This window comes from Acanthisitta chloris, unplaced genomic scaffold (genome assembly GCF_000695815.1).
Source record: "Acanthisitta chloris isolate BGI_N310 unplaced genomic scaffold, ASM69581v1 scaffold8040, whole genome shotgun sequence".
Taxonomy (NCBI): Eukaryota; Metazoa; Chordata; class Aves; order Passeriformes; family Acanthisittidae; genus Acanthisitta; species Acanthisitta chloris.
Genome location: NW_008649907.1, coordinates 101,173 through 124,820, shown reverse-complemented (window position 1 = coordinate 124,820; position 23,648 = coordinate 101,173). Strand labels below are relative to the sequence as shown.

General features: G+C 35.3%; 1 protein-coding gene across 2 annotated transcripts in view; it reads right to left on the bottom strand.

The window, feature by feature from the left end:
* SOX6 (SRY (sex determining region Y)-box 6) overlaps positions 1-23,648 on the bottom strand; it is a 230,192-nt gene that overhangs the window by 168,619 nt on the left and 37,925 nt on the right. For both annotated transcript variants that reach the window (XM_009077468.1, XM_009077536.1), the window contains exon 3: positions 2,196-2,285. In XM_009077468.1, coding sequence (XP_009075716.1) covers positions 2,196-2,285 — 90 coding nt within the window. The remainder of the gene's footprint in view (positions 1-2,195; positions 2,286-23,648) is intronic.

Genomic DNA, 23,648 nt, shown 5'->3' with positions numbered 1-23,648 from the left:
CTTTGCTTTATTTTCTTCATGTAATCTGTTTTTCATGCTGTCATGTGCTAGGTTGCCTATTTGGTTGGGTTTTTTTTCTTCTGAGATGATTTAAGATACACAAATGTGGATATAAATTGATACTACTCTATTTAGGTTAATAGTGATTTTATCAGCTCAGAGGTAACCAGCCTGAAGACAGCAGTTAGGCCATGGGTTTGGGAGCCCAAAGAAAAGGAGTCCAACTTCAGACCTGCTATGTAACTCTGCATCTAGTTTTCTTTTCTTCTTCTATTAAATGACAGCAATGTATTTATCAAAAGGTTTGAAGTGTAAAGCACAACATAACAACAGCCATAATTTATCTTCCACATTGATGTATGCTATTTCGGTTTTTTGCTGATTGTTCATGAAAAAAATGTTAAATGCAGTTGCAGTAGCAAAGATTCATTATTGCATCTTGCTGAGAACCAATTAGTGGCAGAGATGAATATTGCAGACATTATGACCACTTAAGGACAGGTCACACAGGAAGCAAGTTGTGGGAACTAACTGAGTGACTGTCAACATATAAATCCGGTGAGCCTAATCTGATGATCCTTTTTATACAGGTAATAGGCTAGTCCCCCAGAAAAAGTAGTTGAATGAGTTGAAAATTCTTCCAAATCTGATTGAAAATGCTTTGTATGTAGATGACAAAAGGGTTAGAAGCAAGAACTCTAGCCATTCACTCTGCAGAGAATATATATACTAAGAAAATAGGAGATCAATCCAGAAAAACAAATGTTTTTTTTCAATAAATGAAAGCTCATTAAAGAGCTTTTTGTGCCATATAAAATAATAAAGAACATTATTCTGCATTGTTACAGATCCCACCTCTTTTAATTTTGATTCGCTAGTAGCATTCAAGTAGTTTCTATTTAAAGACTAAGTAGCTATATTTTGCAATTATTAGACAATAGTAATTGAACTAGCATTCAATGTTTTCCACACTATTAAGAGACAATATGGCTTTAAATAGAATGTGATTTGAAGACATAATTTTGTTGGATTTTATTACAGTACATTTTAACATGTTTCTGGAATATTATACACTATGTTTCTGCCGCAGATTTCTTATCTACCTAACATATATGCATTGTCATAATTCTATTAGAAGAATCAAGAGAATCCAACAGATTTTTGGTCCTGATTCAGCTGAAGGAACCAATTATAATTTGCTTATTAAAAGGGGCCAATCTTTCATCTGTTTGTATAATAAAACAATTGAATTACCTTAAATTTCCCTGGTGGAAATTTAAAACCAAAGCATCAATTTTCATCAAATAGAAATTTTTTTTTAAACTAGTAAAGATTTATTGGTATGATGAACATGATTCTTTGTTTCCACACTTTTGTCATTGCAATTTAATAAAATGATACAAATGAAGAGAAATAAATCTTAGGTACTTTGTGTACTTCTCAAACATGCCTTATGACCCCTTCTCACAGTACAAAAAAAAAATAAGGCATTTTAAATTTGTTGCTTAATCAATAACAGTGAATTTCTTCTCACTAAGAAAATGCATGGAAGAATTGATGGGTGGGAAAAACACTACAAGTTTTCTACATGGTAGTTAATTGTCAAGAGAATTCCACTTTTCCTAGGTTGTTGGTTCAATGAATCTTAAAAATCCATATATACAATAAAACTTGCACTGATTTCAGTAGGTCCCAAATTTCATCCTGCTTTTCCTCTTGCAGGAATGGAATTAATATAAACAGATATTATATTCTTCGGGGGTTTTTTAACAATTTTGAATCAAAGATTTAGAACAGTAATTACACAATTACCACCTTTTATAATCTGAAAGCAGTTTCTACGTATGGTTTATGTATATGGTAAGAAGCAGTACCAAGGACTAGTAACTCCATGTTTCTTCTTGCTCCTCTGCTCAGAGATATGTAGCTACTGTTAATGAACTAAGTTACTAACCTGCTATTTGTGATAACATCCTTGATACTGCCTATAACTGACTGTGATATACTCTATATTTTTGTCAGGCACATCCATCATGTCAAAGATGAACACAGAAGAACACAGTGAGCTGATTGGAAAGAGGAAGGCACCCTCTTGTTTAGATAGCAATTTCTATTCTTTTTACTGAACTTTCAAAACCCCTCAATTCCCTTTTTTAAATATATGCAAATATTTAAAATTTGATCTAGTGAGATACCTTTAATTTCTCCAAGGAGATCACTTGTGTTTAATTTTTCCATCTTCTCCTTCCAGTCTTTAGAAAGTAGCTTTTCCATACAGGAGGAATCTATTTAAAAAAAAAAAAAAAAAAAGAAATTAAAAAAGTTATCAAATATATTCTCATACATCAGGAAAACAGGTGCCACCTTCATTTTAAAACTCTTCTCCCTCTACCAGTCAAACCATGGTTTAGAAGGGAAATGAACTTGTAGCCAAACAGAGTTCTTATTTAACTGCATTTTAAATCCAAAGTAATTCCCCTGAGGTTAATGGAGTTACTATGGATTTAACAAGGGTCTAATTGAAAGAAAAACTTCGTTGAGGATTTATGCATGCTAACTGCCAATTTACATGCATAGATTGCCAATGTATATACGAATTCTGTCTTTTTCATTTGAGAATGATTGTACACTTGAAATTATACATGAAGATTTAGTAGCTTTTTTTGGAAATTTGGCACACAGTGACATCTGAAACCCATTTTTATACCCATGTCAATGCAAAAGTTATTCATATAATGTCTCCATGGAATTCATAAAAGCACTCTACATATTCGATGTTCACAGTATCAGAAATTTTCTCACTACACTATAAACAACATGCAATGATTAGAAGATAGGCTTTCATAATATGAAATTCAGAATACATTTCAAGTCTTTGCCCCAATCTTGAGGCCTTCTGCAGGCAAAACTGTCACTGAAGTCATTACACTTAGGAGAAAGTAGAAGATTGGCCCTAGTAAGCTTCCTATGATCAGATCCCAGTTCCACTACAAAATTTGATATTGAGCATAACAGACTTCAATAAATTCTAAAGGTTTTCTTGGTTCCTAAATTAAACTAATTGGCTCTCAAGTCTAAATTATATATAACCTTGCAGATAGCTTACAAAAGGTGATTTTTAAGATGGGAATTCTTTTGAAGGGAGCCTACAAGCCTACAAATTCTCCTGAAGGGAGTCTAAAAGAAAGATGGTGAGTGACTATTTACAAGAGTATGTAGTGACAGGACCAGGGGGAATGGCTTCAGACTGAAATAGAGTAATTAGGAAAAAAATTCTTTACTGTGAGGGTGGTGAGGCACTGAAACAAGTTGCCCAGAGAAGTTCTGGATGCCCTATCCCTGGTCTAGTGAAAGGTGTCCCTGCCTGTGGCAGAAGGGTTGTAACTAGATGATCTATAAGGTTCCTTCCAACCCAGGCCAGTCTATGATTCTATGGTTGTTGTGATCCAGTTTTCTATGACTATAAGAACCACAATTCAGATTTATAAACAATTCTCAAGAAAACTTTACAAACAATTGAACAATTGTTCTTCCTTCTCAGTTAGTAATAATAGAATCTCTGTTTGTGCTTCTACTTTCATCTGTAGACAGACTCATCGACAATGTATATGCTAAACTCCTTTCCTTCCCTTAGGCCCAGTTTAACAAGATATCAAAAACATTATTTAAATCTAAGTCTGTTCCCAAAACAAATCTTTGCAAGGAGCTTTCATTATAAGACAACACATCACTCTGGGTGGTGTTGAGCACACAGTTCTTTAATGCATACACTGGGAATAGTCACACACCTTTGCTTGTTAGAAACTCTCATAGCAAAGTGCATTTCTTTTAGGAGAAGATCAATTTACACATTGCTTTCTAAATAACTAAAAATATTACAAATTTTGATAATTTTTTTACTGATCCCACTTCAGTCACTTAAAAATTAACACTGAGTTGTAGAAGGTATAATTCAGTCTAACATATCTTCTGCTAAATTACTGGCAGGTTAAGGTCAAATCATGGCTCAAATTCTTCTGTCAGCAGTCCCAGAAGAAGCATTCACATAAGTGAAAGCAAAAGCACAAGGCCCAGATTTAAGAATGGCAATACAGATCATATCATTGCAACGGGTAACAGTTTGTTCCAACTCAGAGGATTCCAAAAATACCCAGAGGGAGGAGAAGCATTCAAAGAGGTCACAAAAGGAGAAGTTAAAGATTTAGTGAGAGGTTTAAGGAAGAAAAAGGTTATATGGCCAATCATATTTAGGGTACAAGTAATTTCAGCCTAAAAATTCACATTAGCATCACTTATTGGAAACAAACAAACAAACAAAAAAACCCAAACAAAACAAAAATCAGTTGAAAGCAAACCAAACCGTAACTACCAAAAGATCAAAGATCAGGTTTTAATTGCAACACATTTCCACGGTGCAAGCCTCCATGGATAGACAACACAGCTCATAAATGTTTTTGAAGTAATATTTCAGCAGAAAAGCTAATTTATTTACTAATTATATCTTTCTATGAAAGAGACAAAATTAAGGAGCTGTAAGTTGCAATAGGCAGTGTTAAAATACTTGTTATATAATAACAATTTACTTTTAACAATAACAGGCACTTATTACTTTTATGAGTTCTGGCCTGATAATAGGAGAATCAAGAAATAACCATCAATTATCAATAGAACATTATAATTTGTCCTTTTTTGTGATATCATGACTAGTTTAAAAAGACGTTTCCGTTTCTCCCCTGCCAAAATTTCAGACCCCTCATGCCTGAAAAAAAAAAAAGCTTTAGGGATTTATTTTGGTGTTTCCTGTAAGTTATGTATTCTACTGTATTCCCTATTTTCCTCAATTCATACTAAGAAGGAAAAACAGTTCAATTAAAATAAATAGAAAAAATAGCATATTGCAGGAGTTGATAAAATACTTTTCTCAAATGCACTTGCTTTATTTCTTTGCTCATCCTTGCTTATCTGTAGTGTTCTTATATTATGTAAGGGTGAAAAATATATTTCTAAAGACAGACTGAGAAAGAACTAGACTGGAAAATAGGTCTATCTGTGTGTCTTCTTTTTGATATAATCACATTGCTAGATAGAATTTTTATCTCTATAAATGACTGAAGAATTCCTTAAGAAACAGTTTTTTTAACACCCCTATCTCGTTCAAATTCTGTGTTCTAGATCTGACCACACAATTTATAGCTACTGTATTTTGTTATTGGGAAAATTACAAAAATCATTACACAATGAGCCATTCAATAAACTTTTTTATAACATTGTAAAAATAGCTCTCTTGAAATCCTGTGAATTTTCAATTAGCATGTTTATTCTGCATAATTTTTAGAATTTAAAATAATGATATGTGTTAAAGCTCTCTGGAGGTCCTCCACATTAGACACAAAACTAAATATAAAGGCTTATATTTGAAAGGCACGTCTCCCTTCAAGTTCTGTATTCTGTGTTCACTAACACAATTTGAAAAGGTTTGTGAATCAGAAAGGGATTTTTCTTCTTTCTCTACTGAAAATTAATTTTTATAGACAGATAAAATCTACAAAAATATCTTCTGACATCAGTAAAATGTCTTCATCCATATTGATTCATTTTCTGATTTGATTCATTATAGAAACAAAACATCGACTTGGAATCCAGCACTGAACATTGAAGAAAGAAGCCTGAATTCACATCTGCACTGCATCACTCTCCCTGCACTGAGGCTCTGCTTCAGCACCATTCCAAAACCTTGTGGATCCCGACATTTTCAAAATTCAGGGGTATTCTTGCTAAAGACAATTATAAAAGAAGCAAAGAAAGAAATTAGCATTTATACATTTTTAGCTCTTCTCACTGACTTTATAAACCACAGTTGGGCTTATGCTGCAAAGTAGCATATTTTCTACTGGCACATGTGAGATCAAACTCGTGAAGTTGCACTGGAGCAATTTATTGTATTGAAAAACACACAGCTTCTCATCCTTTATATTCTCCTCTTGTGAACTAGGAAAAAATTTCTTTCAAGGACAGCAAACAGGTTAAGTATAATTATGACGACTAAATTAAATCATTGAGTATTATTTAATATCACGGTTTGTTACATACTTAGTTAGCAATTTTAATTGTAAACTAAAGGAGTTTTAAGCACTGTGAGAATCTTGTTAGACATGACAGTTTTGCAAAGGTGAATGAGAAGAGGATGTTAAAAGATACATAATCGAGGGGGAAAAAAAAAGCCTAGGGAAAAAAGCCTAGGTGTTAGATGAAAAGGATCTCTTCACAATGACAAAGCATCAATGAAGAGAATTAACATTTGTCCGTTGGGTAATCAATCAGTCATGGAATGGATGGAATCCAGCTCTTTGTTGCAGGAGCGGTGATGAAGAACGAGCTTGTTAGCTATCACAGCCAAGCTCTAAAGTTCTTCTGACTGGATGAAAGTCATCTTGTTTAAATCAAGAGTAGCTTTTGCCTCTTGTCTCATCCTTATTGTGTGTGTGTGTCCCTCTTTTTTTCAGGTTTTTTTTTTTTTTGTTTGGTTATTTTATATTTCACTTTTACAGTCTTCAAGAAGTTACCACCCCCAGCTACAGCTGTATGTACATGAATACTGTATGACCTTACAGTGGCCTGCACCTATCCTCATTGATTTCGGAGAGTTGTCCCCTTTTTTTTCCCCTTTTAATTCACTGAAGTATCCCCCTATTACTCTCTTTGAAATACAGATATGAAAAAAAAGATGTTCATGCCATGTGTGAGTTTTTGTTTTTTATGGTAAAGTCATACATAAAAGAAAACCTAAATGTGAGAGTGCAGCAGCAAAACTTCAAAGCACTGACTGTCAGACATTATTATTTCAAATCAGCTTTGACTTTTTGAGACTTAATAAAACACTATAGTACAGACTGGCATATTTATAACACCTATAGCAGTGATCAACTGAACTGTCTTATTCTTTCTACTGTGCAGTGCCTTGTTATTTCTTTTATAATAAGCTTCCCTCAAAACATGCTGTAACAATACTGTAAACTGATAATTATTAATGATATGAGTTCTAAAACATGACTTGTTTTGCATACAATTCTTTTTGAATACATACATTACTTTGTGACAGAAGACAAAAGCATATTGATTTATTAATAATGATTGCAAATGCACAGCAAGTTCATAAACAATACAGAAATATAATTCAATCAAAGGTATGGAGGTGCAGGTGACATATTTCTACATACATCTGAACTCTTACATCTCAATGAAAGAGGCACTAGAAAAGACAAAGTAGAGGATTTAGAAGAGAAATCGGGTGTGATGCAGAAGAAAATGTTCTAAAACATGATCAGATCCTCAGTAGGAGAAGGATAAAGTTGCTTTCTACATTTTAAAAGAACAATACTACAGAATTAGTGGCATCTTTGTCTCTGTTTCAGGACTATAGTGTATAGTTATATCCCATTATAAATTAGTAGGTATTCCTAAACATAAAAAGATTGTGTGTTTTGCAGGCTTTGGGACTACATAATAATGTGCAAGTTTCTTCATCTCTAATGCTCTGTATTTCCCAAGCTACTCTCATTACATTTATCTGCCTTCAGCTCCATGGGAGAAAAGGTGTCCTTTGGATTAGCCTTTGTCAAATGAGTTCAAATGCTTCATTCAAGGGTATATAAGAAAAACAGCACAAGTGGAATTCGCCTGTCAGCATCTACGAAATATTTGTTAGAGGAAAAGTGTTGTGTGGGGTATTTTTTCTTTGAAAGAATGTTAAATGGGATTATGAACTCCTTGTGACAGACATTTGTGTGCTTACAAGGCCTACAGCACTGGATTCCTTCTATAGAAGAGCTGCTTCCCCCCTCCCCAGACCAACTAAGTTGCAAATAAATATTAGACTACCATTTTTGTCCTACTCCCTGTTGTACCTTTGCACACCTCACCCCATACCTGAAGTGCAAAGGCAGGAGTTTTTCAGTGGGTGAAACTAAGGGCATGACATCAAAATAATAACACATCAAGGACCTGAAAGAGGAAGGTTTTTTTCAATATTGTTCATAACATACTAAATCCAGTTTAGAGCAGAAAAATCTATATTAAATCAGTACTCAACAAATATTCCAGAATAAAAATCAAGCTGGATTTAGATTTAATCTAGTCAATGCAAAATTAAACTGAAACACCAGGTCCATCAGTGCTATTATTAGATCCATTCACAAAAATTGTGACTTATTCAGAAATTTAAGTATATTTTATTCAAATTCAGTGATGAGTTTTAATATACCTGTGATGGGACCTTTGATTAACTGATCCATCTCTGAGTACATGACAACATCTTGCTTATGTGCCCTTTGTGAGTTCACTACCAATCAGATTTCCTTGAGGTAAAGACCCACCGAATACAGAACTAGATCATACAAAAATTTCCTAATTTTTATGCTTCAAATTATGTATTTCAAAATTATATGCAAACTCTCCCATTTCAGTATCAAAGGGAAAGGCAAAAGGTTAATTTAATTCACTTTGAAAGAGCACAGTTTTATAATCTTCTAACAATTCAAAATTAAATTAAGGACTTCATGTTTTCATTCATTATTTGAAAAATAAAATATAATTTAACCATGACTATTAGAAATTTAACTGGAGAATGGTACTATATATTCTGTTTTAATCCACGGGTGTAAAGTTTGTGTAATGTTACTAAAATAGATTCTTTGTTGCCATAGTTACTTTTTTTTCTTCTTTCAAACACAAATTATCCTTTTCTGTTTCAATAGATTTTAAATAAAAGGAGACAGCAACAATACAAAACTAATCAAAAATCAGCCTGAAGGCTTAACATCCATAGCTGTAATGTGCTGCCACTGTCTCTTGCTCATAAGGAGCTTGGTTTCAATCTTGCTGTCAGTGGAGCGACAGGTCAGGGGAATCTCATCTCATCCCTCTCCATTTCCACAATGTTCTCATACAGTAATTAATTGTCAAGGTCTCACAGAAAATTAAAATATAAGGCATTTCGACATCTTAGCCAGTGAACTAATCTCTTTGGCCAACTTTTCAAGAGTTTCTTGATTTACTAAGGTTTCGAAATTCAAGTTCTTGAAAAACAAAAGTACAATCACAACTCAAAAATGAGCAATATGACATTTAAGAACAGGGAAACCTGCTAATTCCTTTTGCTATATTTATCGCAAACTGCAAACAAAATAAAATTAAACCACTCCTAAATTCTCTATCTTGCTCAGGATGTTAAGGAGACAAATATCATATTGACTCTTTCCTATTGACTTCTGTAGGCAGTACTGCAAAAGAAAGAGAAAAAGAAAAAGAAGGGGGGGTAGTAAAAAAGAAAAACCAAGAAAAATAGCCACAAAGAAAACAAAATAAAATAAACAAAAAGCCACACACATGGAAAAGAGCCTCAAACAAACAAACAAAGAAAAAAAACCCAAAGAAGCCTTCCTAAATACAATTATATGCAAAAGGCAGTCAGCTCACTGTAGATGTTTTCTTGCAAGAGCTGTGATGGAAATGCAACTGAGATCTGACTACCTAACATACAGTTTTGTTTAGGACAGGGAACCAAGCAGATCTGCCAACTGCTGTACATTTTTTCACAGTGACAAGATTTCCACAATATGATAAAATTAGAACTGTAAGAGCTTGGAGAGCTCTCTTAACTTTTAATTAAAACTCTCCAAGCTCACTAAAAATAATTAGGCATTAAAATGTTCTGGTTTTCCTCTGAATTCATTTGCACTACTTGAATGGTCTAGATCTTGCATGAAACAACAGACATTCTAAACAGAAACAACAGAATTTAACTGGGGATGATTTCCAGACCTGCTTTCTGTGATGTGGCTAGTGGGAAAAACTGTAGAGTCTGAAGCCTGTACCAATTCTGCCTAAAATGGCTTGTTTCAAGAGGAATTCTCTAGTGCAAAGAGCACTTGCACTGAGCAGAATTCTGCTCAGTGCAAAACTCTAGATAAACAGGACTTTGCATTTCATGGAAAGAATAACCCAAGATTCAGTTCTGACCTTTATTTTTATTTATTTATTAAAAAGCAGGACCTTTAACCTTGCAAATGTTTTTGTTCTCTTAAAATAACTCATACAATGCTATATGCCACACTATTTTTAGAAAAGCAACAAGAGAAAGCATGCTTTTCCCATACAGCAGGGCACTGATATAAACATCAACACAGATGCTCTGTGAGAGTGAGCTGGACCTCTCAAGCACTTGATCATTAAGGAATGCACCAACTGTTTTAGATAATCTCGTGCCAGCTCCGATTCTGCTCCACACTCCCCTTTGGGAGTGGCAAATCTTGTCCTGCTCCTAATTTTTCATTTTACTCACTCCTCCACTTTTTTTTTTCTTTTTCCCCCTAGAACAGAGGGAAAAAGGCATTGTGTGCCAAGCAATGCAAGACTAGAATCACTTCCCCAAACAGAGCAAAACTTTCAGACAATTAACCCTCCCCTCTTCTTTCAGATAAATTACTAAGTATAAAATGCAATCTGTTTCCTTTGTTTACTCAATATGAACAATTTGTAAATGACTCAAGGATAAAATTCAGAAAATGTTGTACTAAATTAGAACCATTATAAACATGCTAATGACTACTCAACTAAAACATGCAGGATCAGTGTGAAAAAATATATTTAGTTCCTGTGAAATACAGTTGTATTGCCTCAGAACTATTTGGTCACTTAATTGTATATGATTACTTCAGGGAAATGTTAATTTCATGAACACTGCATTAGACAATACACTATGTATGTCAAAAGGAGCTTTCTCAAGTGTCAGTGTAATTGCTTGGATGTAATGTTTTGGCATATTAGAAGAGAAATATCTTTTAAGTCCATCAAAATTACATATACATTTCATTCCTCTGCTTAAAGTTTCCCTTTCATGATAAACTATATTTTACTGTTAGATTGGCTGTATTCATTGCAGTTATTGCCTTATTTGCATTACAATGATAGTATACAATATATATGTATTCACCTGTTCCCTAAGTATGTGCACCTCTATTTACTTCCCAAGTGAACATATAATATTGGCAGGAAAGTCTCAGGCTTTACACAACAGCAATCAGGGATAGACAGGGAAAGGAGAGCACAATTTGCTTACAATCCCTGGCCAAAAGATTATATAAACTGATATAAAAAGGAGAATGATACACTTATTTCATGTCTCTCACCTTCTACTAGGAAAGGAACAAAATCAATGGGATTTGCAACATATATTATTTTGCAAAAGGAGAAAGTTATGCTAATGAAGGCAGATCTCAATCTTCATTATTTTCTTTGCCTTCACATCTTTCTGTATTGACCAGCTGTAAAAGACCTTTTTTTCCTCAAAAGGAGTCAACTGAACAAATATCTTAGCTTGAACTAATCAGCATAGCTCCATCATAGTCTACTTAGTGTTAAATAGATTTGAAATTTCTCCCAATATTTGGTCTAATTATTCTTTCACTTAATCTCATACCTCTGTACCTTGTTATAGTCTTTTTATAACACTAAACAGCTCACTCTTGTCTTTGGCATCCACTCTTAACAAACACTTCAGAGCTGAAGTGACATTCTTCTCCTTATTACTCATACAAACTATGGAGAATTAAATCTTTAAATCTTTGTTCTTTGTTAAACTGGCATAAATCATGTATCATATGGCCTCTGGACATGGAGCTTCTTTCTTTTACAAATAAATGTCACTAGTAGCTCAAGAAGTTGCAGATGGCATGTCAGCCTGTGTTCAGCTATGTACTAAACCAAGCCACTGGACTCACTGTATTAAAGACATGGGGGCAGATTTTCTTTTCTCCTAACATTTCACAACTCCCCCAGATTCTTATACCAAGCTGAAGCAAGCAGAGGATCCCATCTCAACTCAAGAAGTGATGTGGTAGCATAAATAGATATCTGTGTTATTGTGTCTTCTCCTATCAAGCATCAGTATTGTATCTTTTAACAAGGCAGAAATTCTGTTAAATTACTGCAAAGATATTAGTCAAAAGTTTTGAGGCGTAAAACCATCTTAAACAAAAGGTAATACAAAGCAACAACAGTGCAGAGGCTCCTTCACACCAGGTTAGTTTCAGGGAGTTAAGGGAATGGGAATGAGGGGACTTCCTGAAAAGCAAGAAAAATCAGTTTCTATTAAACTGATTAATGTTCCTTGCAAAATTTGTGATACCAGATGATTTATGAACAAAACATGAATGATTCAAGAGACCTCTATTTTGTTCCCCCAAATCATGTTCTACTCATTACCCTAATAATGCAATAATAAACATCTGTTTAATGATTTGAAGTCTTCTTAATATTGTGTATAAAAACCTTAACTCAGCTCTTACATAAAATATTCTGAAATTAAAACAATTGTATAACAAAAAGAATTTTTCATGAGAAATCCTTAAGCCTTTTTTTTATGTAAAAGTATAATACAAAGAAAGGAAAATAATATGCTCTTGATTTGAAATTACTTCAAACAAGGATACAAAGGAATGAAAACAATAGCTAGAATCTCCTCTCTATTTTCCATTTCTGAAGGTCTCTATAGCACATGATGCAGTCTTTTCCAGGACACTAAAAGCCACTGAGAAAATCAGTTCTGTAGCCCATTTTTTTACTAATAAAATTTTGACCTAAACAAACTAGCATATTATATATAAATAGAAATACAGATCAAGCAAGACTTTCTTGAGCTAATTCCAACAGACAAAGCATTAAGAGGTTTACAAGCCTCACAAGCACCAATCTATGTGCCATAGATTCAGAGTCATTTAGGTTGGAAAAGACCTCTAAGACCATGGAGTCCAACCATTAATCTAGTACTGCCATGGACGTATATTTCAGGAATAATAGCTAACTTCTTACAAATCTGTGAAATGATTTAAGAAAAGAATGCAGCAATATCTTCAAGAACAATATTCTAGCATTATAATTTCCTCATATAAAGCAGAAAATTAGCAATCATTTTTTATTCCTATAAAAGAATATTCTTAATTTTGTACACTCAAGTAACGGAAAGATATGGAACCTTAGAATTAAAGTAGCCCAAGAAATCCTGTGTGAATAAACATTATGATACATTCTTAAAATTTTAATTTTTTTTTCATTAAAACAAAAAATGTACATAATTTTTGTATGGTATTCTTGTTCCATTCAGCACATGGAATAATCCCAGACAAAAGCATAAACTGGAACCGCAGAGCAAATGAGGTTGTTGCCCATGTGGTCATTGGTTCTGTTTCATTGCAAAAGTTCAAAGAAACTAAATGAATGAGGGAGGGAACTGCAAAAGGAGAAATGATGGGTCGCAGTTTCATTTTCTGGGAGCTCAATTTAAAAAAACTTGGGGTTTTATTTGAGGAACTGCTGAACATTCACAGCTGCAGCTGTGTCAATGTAAAGTCAATGTAAAAATTGAGGCTTTAGTATATATAACTATATATAAACTGCTGCACAAAGTTAGGTCCTCTGGAAAAGAATCAGGGCCTAAACACCTCAAGCTGAACAACCAAGGAATCAATGATATTTTTAAAGTCATACCCTTAGTCCCACACCTGCGAAGTTGGCATGCTGACTACACATTTTTTTCCCCTTTACAAAGATTTTGAGAAGATAATTTGCCTGTAGCACATTTACAGAATATGCTGAAAAAACTACAAACCTAACCAACAGTGTAATATCCATGTCTTCAGAGCACAGCTTGAGTAAGAAGTAATTAAAAGACATTAAGGCTTCAAATTGACCAGTAAGGGCATAACAGGTTACTGGATAGTTTCACATTCATGGAGGATCATCCTGTCAGCAAACTGGATGACTCAGTATTCTTCTTAAGGAAAAACTATTGCTTAACTGTGTAAGTAAATTCTACTTATCTACAGGGAAACAACAATTGTTTAGATTTTAATATGTTTTAAGTTCTCTTGGACAACTGAAAAAAGCTTTCGCCAGCTAATCAAACATGGAACAAAATTAAAACAGTTTAAAACCTGTTTAAACCTGTGTTTATATACAGAGGTATATAAACAGACTTTTATAAATTAGGTTTAGTAGCCAGATTTGGAAACAATGGCGATTTGAAGGGTACTGCTCATGCCAAATTAAAGACAAGGTGAACAGGAAATGGTTTCTGTGTGCTGGACTTCACCAACTAATGATAGTAAAAGAGTACATGCTACACCCTGACCTAGTGCAGAAAACAGAATAAGCCCCTTTTGCTCTCCTGACAGAGCAAATCTTGACATCTCCTGGGTACTGGGAGGCAGACAGACCAGTATAGGGTCTCCAGTTTGCTTAGAGTGCAGTCACACTGCTACAAGCTAATTGATTCTGTGTTTCCTGGCAGAAAATAATTCTTGCCCCCAAAGCCGGTGCAAAACTTAATCACTGTAAACATCTTCCCAAAATATGCAGCATAATAATATAATAAATACAAGAGCCAAGAAAATGGAGGTCATTTGTAAACATCTGAGTAGAGATTTAAATATACTTAATAATCTGCTACCCAAAGAGATACATATTTGGTGCAATTAAATCTTCATAGCTACCTGCTTCAAATTATTCTTTATTTCCTATTCCACTACGAAATATCCTTACTTTTCCAGAATTCTCCCTACTACAAGCAAGAAACAGGCAATGAAGCTCAAGAGAATTATGCCACAACCTTCACTAAAAATTATATTGCATGTAACAGAGATAATATACCCAATTTCTGTGTGAAACTTTAAGTCTTCTTGCTTTTGTTGATTTAATCCAGACCCTATAGTTATAACAGTTTAAATTTATGAGGTGAATTTTAGCTGCATAACTCCCCAGAAAATTTAAGTATGCATGAAATTCTATATAGTGATTTTGAAATTGTAGATTAATGTTGGTTTATGATATACTCTTTACACAAATGCAAAAGAATCTATCAGAGACTTAGTTGTTTAGAAGATTTGTCCTCCTATTTAGGATGAACAGAAAATTCCATGTAATTAGAACAAAAGATAACTCAATTAAAAGTTCAGGAGTTGGACTAGATGATCCTCAAGGGTTCCTTCCAACTCTCATTATTCTGTAATTCTGTGATCTTAGAAGTATTCATTCAAAGAACAGGACAGGTAGGAGATATCTTTGAAAATCTAAAGAACGTAGTATGTTGAAAAATTATTATATTCACAGAATCACAGAATATTCTGAGTTGGAAGGGACCCACTGGGATCAAAGTCCAACTCCTGGCCCTGCCCAGGACAATCCCAAGAATCACACCATGTGCCTGGGAGCATTGTTCAAATGCTCCTTGAACCCTGGCAGGCTTCATGCTGTGACCACTGCTCTGGGGAGCCTGTCCAGGGCCTGATCATCCTCTGGGTGAAGAACCTCTCCCTAATATCTAAACTAAAACTGACTTGACACAACTTCATGCCATTCCCTCAGGTCCTGTCACTGGTCACCACTGCCTGCCCCTCCACTTCCCCCCGTAAGAAAGTTGTAGACTGCTATGAGGTCTAGTTGTAGACTACTATGGGGTCTAATATTGTCTTATTCATTCAAATATATTACCAAATTCAGTGTAGACTGCTATGAGGTCTAGTTGTAGACTGCTATGGGGTCTAATATTGCCTTATTCATTCAAATATATTAACAAATTCAGTGCATGAGTAACAGGTGAAGATTTGATTCCTCTTGCATTCAGTAATCATAGACTAATGCACTTCATGCACTTGTACTCTAGGAATACCAAAATTCACAACAGGACCCATATATTTCTTAATTATCATTATTATTGTCATACTATACTTTTACTTCGTTTTAGAGCTCCCTTAGCAAGGGCACTGCATAATTCCTAAGGTTGGACCCCTTATATACAAAGAATGTATGTATGGACTTCATACAGAAAAAGTATTGTGGCCACAATGGTTTGAACATGCAATGCAAAGGCTTATTACTATGAAGCCAAAGGCAGAAGTTTGGGCTGCTGCCAGGTTCTCCACTTGTTCATGGTTTGGTCCACCTAATTTGTGTTTACATACATTAAAACTGAGATCAATGTCTTATCCTTTGGTTGCATTTTCTTTGTCTTTACCCCACAAGAAAATTATCTTACTGGGGTTTTTATCTTGGCATAACCCACAAAACTTACTGTATTTATACAACTGTACAATCTTTTTTTTTTGTCAACTAATCACTTCTCTAATCTCTGGGCTGCAAACCTGCCTGAACCTTACTCCTGCATTTGCCCTCACACTATTAATATAATCATGAATACTAGGAAGGCAGAATCTCAAACATTGCAAGTTACACGTCTCTGGTTCCTTAAGCTTTTTTTAAACACTTATTTATGGGCAAGGTATAATTTACACCACCTTATGTATGGCTGGGCAGGTGGCACAGTGTGACTGCTGCTCCTTATATCAAATATGCTAACGTCAATGTCAGCAGTGCCCACTTTTCCTCACCAATTAGATTTTCACCTGTTCCCTCTTATAAGATTTGACTGAGGTCTCTGTGGCAAGAACTGTTGTTTGCTTTTACTACTGTTATATGTACAGCACCTAATGTTCTTCCTGAGAGAGGTCTCTGGAAAAAAAATTGCAAGAAAATATCTTCATTACTTCTAATAAGCTCAGACTCTTCAGAACTCAGTGGCCTAAGCTCCATGAAAACAAAATTAGGGCTTCTTATTACTTTTTCATTTCAAAGCTATACGTGTCATATAACTTACTATCTGAACTGCAACAACTGTTCAGCCAAGGCCAGAGGTCAATGAACACCACACCTTTGCCTGCACAAACTGGGGAAGGCAATAGGCATAGGCATAGCTTTTCCCAAGGCAAAGGGGACACTGCAGGTCCCAGAGCTGCTGGCACAGTCCATGAATGTTGAAGTCACATGGAATTTTTCTATTTCTACAATGATATTGCTCAAGTTTCTAAAGTTCAGAAAGTTTCCAAGTCTCTGCATGTAAGAATTGTGACAAAATCTTGCATTTAGGAACAACAATCCCTTTCAGTGAACTATCCCACATCCAGATATTTTCAAGAATTGTCAAAAAGCATTTTAGCTGACAGTAAATAAACTGTTTTCTTCCCACATCCAGATATTTTCAAGAATTGTCCAAAAGCATTTCAGCTGACAGTAAATAAACTGTTTCCATTGTCAGCAAAATGGAACTCCCTAATAAGATTATTAACCTATAAACCATGGTGTAAATGTGAACTTTGAAACAAAGATATCAACATCTCCTGTCTTTTGAAAGCTATTAAATGGACCTACTCAGCATCTAAGACTACAGAAAATTAGGTCTAGAACATGTTAAAGAATTTAAATTGCCACATTCCATTACTTTTTGCAGTTATTAACAAAATTAGTATTAAATTTGCCTATTCATTTTGATTATCTATTTTTGCTCTTTTTGCACTAGTGAAATAATTCCAAAAGATGGATACTGACAGAGACTCAGGCCCTAACAGTGGAACCTCATGCTACATTAAATAGTTGATCAGAGAATATTGCCAACAAATGTATAGGAAAACCATGATAATTGTTTACTGCAAAGTCATGCAGGAATCATTACATTGGATCAGGCTGCTCAATAACTCCTCTGTAACAAAGGCAACCTAGTGAAATAATTCCAAAAGATGGATACTGACAGAGACTCAGGCCCTAACAGTGGAACCTCATGCTACATTAAATAGTTGATCAGAGAATATTGCCAACAAATGTATAGGAAAACCATGATAATTGTTTACTGCAAAGTCATGCAGGAATCATTACATTGGATCAGGCTGCTCAATAACTCCTCTGTAACAAAGGCAACTTTTGCAAGTTGGATCAGGCTGCTCAATAACTCCTCTCTAACAAAGGTAATTTTTGCAAGTATTAGATTAAAAATTTGAATACCATGATGACAGTTCACCTATACACAAGACTGCTCTTTTCCTCTGAAGAAGCTTCCACACCTTTATACCAGAGACAACAAGGACCAGCAGTCAACAAAGAGGGTCAGTAGAATTTTGCCAAACAGGAAACTGCACAAAAACCCACTGTATACCACTAATTTTGCATCCAAATAGATATATTATCTACATGGTCAGATACCCTTTCCTATCTTTGTTCAATCCTTTACTTTTTCAAACACTACTTTTACAACCTCCTGTTCCTTGCTTAGATGGCACATCCTACTAATCTTAAAGCCCAATTCCTCTTGTTTTCCAGGTGTTCTGGTTTCAATTCACAGTATCACAGGCAAAGTTAACCATAAGATCTCCCCAAAATTAGGCAATTCATATCAGCTACTAGATGGAGTACATACATTGGAAAACAATACCAAGCAGGCCAGCATCTATTAGATTCTGCAACAACTTTCCAGGGCCAAGGTTCTAGGTGCCCTCCTATACCTGATCTTCTCTATGTCTTGTTGCACAGAGGCTGCCACTCTAACAGCACTATATTGCAAAAATCTGGATCAAATCTAGCAAAGAAAGGAATCACTTATAAGTCCATTGTGGGTACATTCTGTCTTTGGTGTGTGACTGAAACTCCCATTAACACTAACATGAGCTATGCAGTCCTACTGATGGGTGAATTATACCCCTGACAGAAAAGTGGGTTCTCGCTCGATGGATTTTCTTTGATGAACTTGTTGGCTACCGCACAGTCATGTGTATATATTTAAGTATTTCTCTGTGTGTATGCATTTGTATATCTCTACAGTGATGATGTCAGTTTGACTAAAAATGCAGATAAAGCACTTCTTAAGCCAAAAATGGGCCAAAGCTAATTTTCCCCATATAAACTCTGGTTTGGCCCTTATTTATCAAAACCAGAAAAAGTTTGACAGAAAAGGAGATCCAAATTGGTTATCCCAACAAAAAATAGAAGTTAGGGCCTCTCTTAAGACTTCTTTATAGGAACCGTATGCACAACTTTCACTTTCTAGAAAGTGGTTTTCTCTTGAACACACATCAGAACCATTCATCATCACATAATTGCAAGTTGTCAGTCAGAGCCGCACCCTTCACGCAGTGGCAGGCCGCCAGCACATCTGTCAGAAGCACTCACAAGCTTCCGTGTATTATTGTAATCCCCTACAAAAGGAACAAACCCATTCATCCTGTCCACATTTTCCAAATCAAATGACGACTGTAAACCCTGAGCCTGGAAAAATAATAGCACTTACCCTAAAAAATGCCACTCTTGTCAGGTGACCACAGGCTAAATACCAGTGAGCAAATATGAAATAATTCTTATGCCCACATGTAACACATAAGTTTTAGGGAACTGGGTTCCTCATGCGGGAAAGAGCAAAGCTGGGTTCTCTACAAACAACAAAATGGTCTCCGATGGTGAAACAGGCTGTGGGCTTAAATCATTGTACCAAATCTGCAAACACTCACTTCTTGCACTCTGGACTTGATTAGAACAAATTTATTCTTCTTCTTAAATGTTTCTAGTCTCTTTTTTGGCTTCTGTTTTCTTTCTCCTTCACCTAGAATCGTCTAGTCTTTATGTTAACACATCCTCTTTTCTCCTGTACCTCTTGAAAGATGCTTTCTTCTTAGCTAGGCTCCACAGCTGACACCTCAGGGCCAGTCTGGATTCAGTGAACCTGAGAACTTGGGCCAATGAGTACAAAGCAGGGAAGATTCTCTTCTCAGAAATGATGTTTAAGACTATGGAGAATTAAACAGCTATCAGTGGATTAACTGCTGTTTTACACAGGGCTCTGAGAGTTTATTCGTGGAATATGCACATGAGAGCCAGGAATACTTTGGAGAATGAAGCAGAGTAATAAGCTTTACCTTTCTACCTTCACTAACTCTTTAGAATTCTCTCTCTGGAAGGGCATGACCACCAGTGTTCAACTACATTGAGTGAAACACATGCCATTCTCTTTGAGGCAACAATGCAGCCACATGAACCCAGTAAGCCTTCAGAGTAGCTTTGCTTCAGTCAGTGAGGCTGCAGATGGACCCAAATGCTTCACTCTAACCAGACAGAATTTTATACATCGTAAGATACAGAGGTAAATCTATGACTCTGATCTTGCTTCCAATACTTTGCCCATGAACTTTAATGGAGCAGGAGCAGACAGCCAGCATGCATGTCCACCTATAGTGTGATTGGGCTGGTGAATGCTTTGGGCATGCTATTGGGCATTTTTATCAGCCCTTGACACAGGCAGAATCCATATTATATTTACAGACCTATACGAGCATGCATTTCTGAAACAATTTGAAAGATATATGACGGCTGACCTGCTACAAAATTCACTTCCAAGAGCAAATAGAGAAAGCATTACTCCTGAGTGATGCAGCCAGGAGTAAATTATACCATCTCACTGCACAAAGGAAGACAAATATTGTAACAAATCAACTCTCAGCTGTGTTCCACACCTATATTCACACAGTTGTTTGGTCAAACTGGTGTTAAGGAAAACATAGCAATTCTCCAACTATCTCAAAAAAGATTTCTCTGTACTGTAAAACTGCATACAAATGTGGAGAAGGTGCAGAAACTGCTCTGCTTACTCCTGGATGGTCACACACACTAGTCTGGCTGGCCCACTCTGTTAGACTGAAGCTGGAATATAAGAATATCAGAGCTGATCATCACACTCCTGCAAAACATGTTGGTTTCCAAAACACCAGTGGGGAAATAAAAATCAATCCTTATGTTCTTTCATGACTCAGTTCCTCAGATAGAAAGATGGTCTTACGATCTCATACAGCTACTGAAGAATTTAATTCTTTTGCAAAGTATTAGTAATACAAGCAATATAAACAACTGTAAACACAATAGTATCTTTTTTCAATTACACTATCTTAACTTTTACATATTTTCAAAGTTTACCTGGCATTTTTTCATCTTTTCAGAACTATGTCATATTCAGTAATTCTTAATTTTTGTCATGAATGGTGACAAAATTACAGTAAATCTGAATGAAATTAACGTTGGACTTGAGACATGATGAGGTAATAAAATCTGCTGTAAACTGGGTAAATCAAGATAAATGAATGCTCTCTCTTTATATGTATATATATCTGATATAAACACACACAAATATAAGTACAACATATGGTCAACAGGAAATAAATAAAAGTGAAAACACTTTAAAACTGCATGGCAAGGATCCAAACTAAATTTCAGGTAGCAGATGGCATGAATAGGATACATGTGAGAAACAGGCAATTTCAATTATCTCTGAATAGTTCATAAACAGGAAAATTTGGCAAAGCACAACTTTTAAAAAATTGACTTGAAAAATAACATCATGTAATAGAGATAAACTGAATTGGAAACATAACAATGAGAAGTTATTAAGCTCATCCTGATCATAATTTCATAATGAGTACTAAATGATTACATGTGACAGAAAAGAGCTGCCCCAAATACTCATGCCTGGAAAATGTAATAATTAATTATTCCAAGAGGGGCTCAGAATTTCATTTCTGTTATTATCATTACCCAAAAGTAGCCAAAAGACCTTGTTCACCAACTCCCTTCTTAGCTTTTGTGCAATCTGCAGATGAAAAAAAACCTAAGTACCGTCTGGACCTGGACATTTCTTCAAGCAGTTATTCAGACAAACCTCAATGGAGTTTATTCATCAGAGATCAGATTTGACCACAGATGTCATAGAAAAAATCATATTGTTTTAAGCCATTCAGTGAAATAAGATGCAAAAAAAAAATTATGTTTAAAATCTTTTGTGAGTCACACCAAACAAGAATCTGGCCTTCACACAGGAGTTTGCTCTCCTTGTTACTTATCTTTTTGAGAAAGCAGAAGTGTTAGGTGGATCTCTGAAATGTCAAAATTTGATAAGTAGGACAGAGGCTAATTTCCTAAACATTTCATTGAGATGCTTATAAATGCTGTGTGTAGTCAGCCAGACAAGTCACCTAGGAATCAATTCATCAGCCATTGTATTTTTGCCTTCATATTCCCCTCCCTCATTCTCCTCTGCACATAAGAAATGTGTCATATATAAAGATCTATTAGCTCAAATCCCTAAAGTTATTCAGATATCTAAATGCAATTTAAGTGCCTAATTGCCATTTGTGTAATTGGTAGTTAGATGGCTAAACAATAGTTTGGGTGTCTGTGTTCCACTGAGATGTAAGCTTTTCTGTTAATGAAACTCTTAGCATTATCCCTATGAAAAATAGAAGAGTTCTCAATCATTTCATTCTTAAGTTAAAGACAATGCCAAATAAAAGGAAAAATTAACCATGTCTGCAAAAATATGGGCAGAATAAAGTGTAATTTTCACTGAAGTACATATAGATATTTATTTATCAGATTAGCTGTTAGCAGACAAGATAAGCACCTCTGAATATCAGAAAAGAAAGGAAGAGTTTATTGACCAGTGTGATTCCAGGAACATTTAGTAAGAATTGGAGAAGCTGTTATCCAGTTCAAATGATAAGTATTTCTCTTTTACATGATAATAAAGAGAATTTGATCCCTTTTAAAGGGGAAGGTAGTTCATTCATCACCAGCACCTTCAGCCTGGCAATAATAGATGCACACCAAATTCAACAGATGCTTCTGAGCATTTCAATACCCAAGGTCTGAGTCCTGGGAAGAATGACTAGTCTGGCATTTCATAACTGTCATTTGAAAAATGAAAAGTGATGTTTAATGACAGCTGGAATTTAGTGCCCAGATGAAGTGGAATACACAGAGCCCATGTATTTTATGTACGTTGAATGCTTATGTAACTTATTTATACATCTGTGTGTACAGCTAGAAACAGATACATACACAATTGCAGCATTTAAAAAATGGGCAGAAGTCATAGGAATGGTGCTTGAATCAAATTACATCTCATTTTCAAAGCTGGTGGGCCCTGCAGTTTTGGAAGCTGAAGTTGTAAGCGCTGAACATATCTCAAAAAATCAATCCCACTATGTTTCAAGTTAGGCATCCAGTCAGTAACCACAACTGATCACTTGGGTCACTGGAAATTATGTTCACAGTATACACAACTACAGAGTCAAGACACTCCGAGCTGAATATCACTTCCATCAGAAAAAAAACGCTGCTATATAATACTTTTCAGACAAAGCAATACAGGAGTCACCAGCTGCAAATATGTTTTTTAGAATTCAGAGGCTCCCTGTGGGGGGAGTCAGCTACTTCTGTTGGAGACCTTAACCCTTTCTCATCATACCTCAAACAGCCCTTTCATGGGGCATTCTACTACAGCTCACAAACCTATGCCATACCTCCAATCTTGAAAGTCTGGGACACAAAAAAAACACTAATAAGGAGTTTTCAGAAGTATCAGTAATCACTTCATACATTAGGAGCCCCAGTCCAGCAGGGATTCCTTGAGCCCATGAGTCCTGTACTCAGTAAGTATAGGCAACCATATAATAATCAACAGCAAAGTCTGCAAAGCTCACCAAGCTCCATGTGGCTACTCATTTCAAAATGAACATGGTTCTCACAAAAAAAACACTAATAAGGAGTTTTCAGAAGTATCAGTAATCACTTCATACATTAGGAGCCCCAGTCCAGCAGGGATTCCTTGAGCCCATGAGTCCTGTACTCAGTAAGTATAGGCAACCATATAATAATCAACAGCAAAGTCTGCAAAGCTCACCAAGCTCCATGTGGCTACTCATTTCAAAATGAACATGGTTCTCACAGTGGTT